This window comes from Trachypithecus francoisi, unplaced genomic scaffold (assembly GCF_009764315.1).
Source record: "Trachypithecus francoisi isolate TF-2019V2 unplaced genomic scaffold, Tfra_2.0 Lachesis_group4, whole genome shotgun sequence".
Classification (NCBI taxonomy): Eukaryota; Metazoa; Chordata; class Mammalia; order Primates; family Cercopithecidae; genus Trachypithecus; species Trachypithecus francoisi.
This window is the reverse complement of record NW_022681469.1, coordinates 119,071,890-119,077,926: the sequence shown is the minus strand read 5'-3', so window position 1 is coordinate 119,077,926 and position 6,037 is coordinate 119,071,890. Positions and strand designations below refer to the sequence as shown.

The window sequence follows — 6,037 nt, the reverse complement described above, 5'->3', positions numbered from 1 at the left end:
GGCCAAGCCCAAGTGGTTGCTGAGGCCCAAGCTCTGTCCTGGACAGCTTCCCCACCCAAATTCGGAGTCCAAAGTCCCAAGCGGTAGGTCTGGGCCTGGGCCACACTCCGTTCCCTCATCGATCAATGGATCAGAATGCCGAGCTCTGGACGTGGCTTGGAGGCTGCCCTCCAGGTGAAAGGCATTTGGTGACCCTCAGCACCTCAGGGATGTGAACAGGGCTGATAATAATTTCTCCATCCAAGAGAGTGGGAAGACTTCATGGGGGAGGCGGCTGGGAGCTGGGCTTTCAGGACAAGCAGGATCCAGAAGGGTGGAGAAGGGAAAAGGGACATTCCAGGCTGGCAGCAGGGGCCGGCTATGCAGAGGCTGGGAAGGGGAACCTGGGTGACTCAGCAAAGAGGAACAGACCAGCCTGGCTGCCCAGACAAAGCTGGAGCAACAGCAGGGTGGGGGTGGCTGATGGCCCATACCTCAGAGCTGGAAGCCCATGCGGGGACCTCCCTCCTAGGGTCCCCAACACTTCACTGGGGTCCCAGGCATACACTGTTTCCTGTATACGGGTTTACCCTCCAACCAATGAAGGGCCCCCATCTGGACAAGGTGATACCTTGGAGGCCCATTTAATTTATTTTTTAAGGTGACACCTTGGAGGCCCGTTTCATGTTTTTTTTTCATTAAGAGATAAGGTCTCGCCCCGTCACCCAGGCTAAAGTGCAGTGGTGCGATCAAAGCTCACTGCAGCCTCAAACTCCTGGGCTCAAGCAATTCGCTTACCTCAACCTCCCCAAGTACAGGCATGGCCCAGCTCATTTTTTAAACTTTCTGGAGAGATGGCGCCACGAGGTTGCCCAGGCTGGTCTCAAACTCCTGCCTCAAGCGACCCTCCCACCTCGACCTAGTAAAATGCTGGGATTACAGGTGCTCACCACCACACCCATCCCAGCTCCAGTTTTTCACGGTTCCCTGGATCTCATTTTTTTTTTTTTAAGTGTTCATGTACTGGCCAAAACACAGTGGCCTTGCCCCTCACCTCCCCCATGCCCAGGCCTCCAGCCCTGCCCCACCCACCTCCACAGCTGAAATCAGAGACAATACAAGTTCCTCCTGTGCACAGGTTCCATTTATTGTAGAAAATAATAATAATTACAGTGATGAATAGATCTTCTTAAATTACAAAACAGAAACCATGAAAAAGGAGGAGGAAAAACCCCAGGACTCCTGAGGGTGAAGCCGTCCCCTCCTCCCTGCCACCCTCCCAGGCTGGTTAGTGTCCTTGGCAGGGGCAGAGGACTCAGAGGGGATCAGTCTCCAGTGGCCCAGGGCTGAAGTGGGTGAGGCAGAGTCCTGAGGCCACAGAGCTGGGCAGCCTGAACGGCCTCTCTGGCCCCCTCCCCCACTGCTGCCCAAACCTGTTTACAAAGCCTTCACCCCTCCCCTCCAAACTCGTCCATCCACTCTGCACTCCTCAGGCAAGTGGGTGGGCAAGGCCTCAGCCATACTGCTGGGTGCGGGTTTCGGTGAGCAAGGCACAGTCCTAGAGGTGACATCAAGGCCTGCCCGGAACAGAGGAGATGCAGGCAGACAGAGTGGGGAAAATGTAAATGGGGACAGTGTCTAACACCGATGCAGGCAGAGCCCGAAGTCACGGTTGAGCCATCCTGGCCAGCAGAAGCCAGCTCCCCACTCCACCATCACACCCTGTCACTTCCGTCCCTCCACAATATCCAGAGGGTGAACTCTGTTCTTGCTAGCAGGAGGCGGCCTTGGGAAGGTGTCTGAATGGGCCAGAGAGGCTGAAGGCTGCTGCCTTCCTGCCTGGCTCAATCTCTGCCCAGTCCCCAGTCCCCAGCAGCCAGTGGCCCGTGGCAGGGCCCTCCTGGGGTCACAGCCTGTGCTGAGCTCAGTCCAGGGAAGAGCAAAGCAGAGAGGGACAGAATGGAGCCGTGGCACCTTACACGTAGTTGCTGGCAGCAGCAGAGCGGGCGGCAGAATACTTGGCAGAGTAAGGCTTGTCTGTGCGGGGTGGGCAGTTGCAGCAAAGCAGCCCCCCGCCAAGCAGCAGCAGGCCGGAGGCGGCCCAGCCGACGTAGAGCGAGGCACCCATCTCCCGCTTCTGCCCCGAGGCCACCAGTGGGTTGTAGAAGTCTCGGATGATGTTGTGGGCCGTCCAGGACACGGGCACTATCACCAGCAGGCCGGCCAACAGGAACACCACGCCCGCCACAATCATGGTCTTGGCCTTGGCACTCTCATCCTCCAGGCAGTTGGTACACTTGCCCCCCACCACGGACAGCAGCACGCCCAGAGCGGCCACGATGATGCTGATGATGACAAGGGCACGGGCCGCCTGCAGGTCTTGCGGCAGCGCCAGCAGCGAGTCGTACACCTTGCACTGCATCTGGCCGGTGCTCTGCACCACGCAGTTCATCCACAGGCCCTCCCAGATGGTCTGCGACGTGACGATGTTGCTGCCGATGAAGGCCGTCACGCGCCACATGGGCAGCGCGCAGCACAGCATGACGGCCAGCCAGCCCAGCACGGCCAGCGCGATGCCAGTCACCTGTAGCCCCATGGAGGCCATTGCTTAGAGTCCGCGGAGGTTGAGGACCTGGAAGGCTGAGGGGATCCGGCTGTGGAGGCTGTAGGATTCCAAGCGTTGGGGACGGACTTAACGTTCGCAGAGAGCTCCTTTGCACCGTGAGTCAGGAGATAAAGCCAGTCCTGATGCGCAAGCCAGCGAGTGTGAGCAGACCAGTTCCTTCCAGCCGACAGCTGCCAGGGCACTTTCTCACTAGGGACAGGTTGAGCGGTTATATGGCTCTGGCAGAGGGGCGGGGGCAGAGGGAGGAGTTTTCGTCACTGGGACCTCCTCCTAACCAGTTTCTCTGGATTCCTGAGCCCAGGCCAACAAAGGCACTTTTGAGGCCCCTGTCCCTGGTCCCTGAGTCACTATCCAGTCTCAGAAGAAACTACCCTCTCCCCTTCCTCAAAGCCCATGCTGAGGTCACCCGGGAGACAGACACTGAATCACAGCCCAGGGACAGCTGGATATTCACAGGGCAAGGCCAGGGGGCAGCCAGACCCAGCCAGGTTTGGGAGCCTGAAGACCAGGGTCCCCACAGGCCAGGACCCCCTCATTCTAGGTTTAGGTGGGAGGACAGGGTGGAGACCCTCAGGGAGAGAGTTTGAGGATGCAGTCTCGGAAACATCCATGAGAAACCGCACCTTGATTACTGTCCTTTCTTGTCCTTATCAGTTTCATCACTGGCAGTTTCACTGCTGTTGTGATTATGATCATTCATGCACCTGGCCTCACCAGCAGCCTCTGCGGCACTGGCCGGATAAAGTTACGTGTAGGGGAGTGAGGAGCCGGGAAGCCGGGACTCCTGGGTACATCACCCACTCTCACCCATCTCTATCACCTGGCTTCTCCGTTTGGCTAGAAGAGGGGCCTTGGACATGATGACCTTTAGCCAAAAAGAGACAGAAGCCTGCCCCTCTCTACCTCCACAGAAGTTTAGTCTGGTGGGCTCTGTCCCTGCCAGGGGCCACCCTGCTTGCCCAGAACTGGGTGGGGCTGGTCACAAACGATGACAAACATTAACTAGATCCTGGAGACATCATCACCCCAGTAAATGGATGTTTACCCTGTGGAGACATACAAAGCCTTCTAATAAAGCCAGGGTGGATGCAAAGTCCCATGAGATTTCAAAGGGAAGGGGAACTCTTCGGGGGTGGGGAGGTGTGGTGCTGGGGGAGCTTGACTACAAAGGGGTACTGTGGGGCACAACTCCAGGGGGCACTGGATTCTTGGATTATGACACAGAAGGCATCATGAACGGGTCCCCCAGAAAAGTTTTGCAAGGCAACGGGACTGGCTGAAGGAGGACATTCTGGTAGACGGTGGGCCAGGCTGAACAAATGCAGCTCATTCTGGGAATACAGCCCTTAGGAGAGATGTGCAAGGCAGCGAGACTGGTGAAGGAGGACATTCGGGCAGAGAGAACAAGGGCAGAGGTGGCAAGGTGGGGAAAGGCAGCTTGTTCTGGGAACAGCCAGGAATCCAGTTAGACCAGAGACTGGGCTGGGGAGGGAGGTTCCAGAGTAAAAGGGTCAGAAATTTCTGCCCGGAATGTCACCGAGCCCTGGGAGATAGAGGGAGGGAGGAGGGTCTAGGATCAGGAAGATCTTGGTTCAGGGCAGATGACTGAGGGGACCTCTGGGAAGGGGTCATCGTGGGGGTGATCAAGAGTGTCTAGGGCTCATTCCAGCAGCACCGAGGGAGCCCCTCCTCACCCGCCGTGTGGTCATTTTGCATCTCTCATCCCAACCCTGCTGGGAACTCCAGTGTGTCCCTGAGCCGCCACCATTGTCCAGCACTGGTGGCTGTGTGCCCAGTTCGGACCCAGAAGGATGCATAGTCCTTGAGCTTCCTGAGGGAAAGTCATCAAGGGTGCCATGGTTTGGGTTGAAGCAATCAGTGAGTACCCACGGAAGGTATTTGAGATGGATCTGTTGACCGGCTAATGAAGCACCGGACAGGCTGGAACAATCTAGCATGATCCACCCATGTTACAGACGGGAAGTTGAGGCCTGGTATTGTGGTTAACTCTATACACATCTATCTCCCCTGCTAGCCTGGGGCTCCTAGAAGACCGGAACAATGCCTTCTGCAACCTCAGTGCCCAGCACCGGGCTTGATACATCACAGATGCTCAAGAAATGTTAGAAGTGGTTGCTGCGACTCATGCCTATAATGCCGGCACTTTGGGAGGCCAAGATGGGAGGATTGCTTGAGGCCAAGAGTTTGAGGCCGCAGTGAGCTATAATCACACCATTGCACTCCAGCCTTGGGCAACAGAGCAAGACCCTGTCTCAAAAAAAAAAAAACAAAAAACAAAAAGAAATGTTTGGGCAGGGTGCGGTGGCTCATGCCTGTAATCTCAGTACCTTGGGAGGCCAAGATGGGCGGAACATGAGGTCAAGAGTTCGAGACCAGCCCGGCCAACATGGTGAAACCCCATCTCTACTAAAAATACAAAAATGAGCTGGGTGTGGTGGTGCACACCTGTAATCACAACAACTCAGGAGATTGAGGCAGGAGAATCGCTTTAACCTGGGAGGCGGAGGTTGTGGTGAGCCGAGATCACGCCATTGCATTCCAGCCTGGGTGATAGCGCGAGACTCCGTCTAAAAAGAAAAGAAAAAAAAAGAATGTTTGATGATGGAAAGAATGAAGCATTCTCCAGTTTCAAACCACACTCCCACACCTTGACCCCCATCATAAGCACACTCACCAAAACAAACAGGGATGGTTTCTGCCCGGACCACGCCTCCGTGGGGCTTTCTTTACAAGGCTCTCTCCGCACACAGAGCCTATGGGCTAAATAACACCAGAGATAAGTAACCATCATGACTGACGATAAGTGCTTTCCTGGAATGACCTCATCACAGCCTCCAGCCAGTCAGCAGGGCAGGGACTTTTATTGCCTTGGCTCAAAGGAGTAAACTGAAGCCCAGAGAAGGCCAGGGGCTTGCCTAGGATGGGTGGGCACTCCAGCATGGGTGCCTCCTTCCCCAGGTGCCTCTTACCTGTGGTTCCAGCCAGGTAGCCTTTAGCAAGCTTTCTGAGTAGACACATGACTTGGCCAGATGGCCAGAACCTGCCCCCCGCCTCCCCCCTACCTCCTGCCCCACCCCGCCACTTCCTGCCCTTGCTTTCCTGGGACACAGCCAACTGGCAGTTGGAGAAGCAGGCATGGGGGAGGGGGACATGCAAGTCCTACAACAGTCCACCTGTGGCCCTACAGAAGTGACTTAAGAAGCTGTCCTTTCCTGCCAGGCACAGCCACGCGTATCGGGAGCAGAGAGCAGGGAGGGGTTGGAGGTTGAGGGGAGGGCAGGTGCAGGAGGGCCTCCAGGTATAGAGCAGACACAAGGCAGGGGAAGAAGCACGGAGCTCACACAGGGCTAGAGGACCCAGGTGTGAAGGAGAAGCCAGAAGGATGCCCTTGGGGATCAGCCAGTAGCTCAG

At 56.4% G+C, this 6,037-nt stretch overlaps 1 protein-coding gene across 1 annotated transcript; it reads right to left on the bottom strand.

Moving 5' to 3' along the window:
- Positions 1–1,105: 1,105 nt before the first annotated feature.
- On the bottom strand, positions 1,106–5,188 carry CLDN4 (claudin 4). The gene has a single exon (XM_033192844.1). It carries the CDS (start codon positions 2,582–2,584, stop codon positions 1,955–1,957), a length of 630 nt encoding a protein of 209 aa, XP_033048735.1. The 5' UTR covers positions 2,585–5,188; the 3' UTR covers positions 1,106–1,954.
- Between the last annotated feature and the right edge of the window lie 849 nt (positions 5,189–6,037).

Bases quoted from the DNA above. Each gene is read 5' to 3' on its own strand.
- CLDN4 (XM_033192844.1), bottom strand. From the start codon at position 2,584: ATGGCCTCCATGGGGCTACAGGTGACTGGCATCGCGCTGGCCGTGCTG.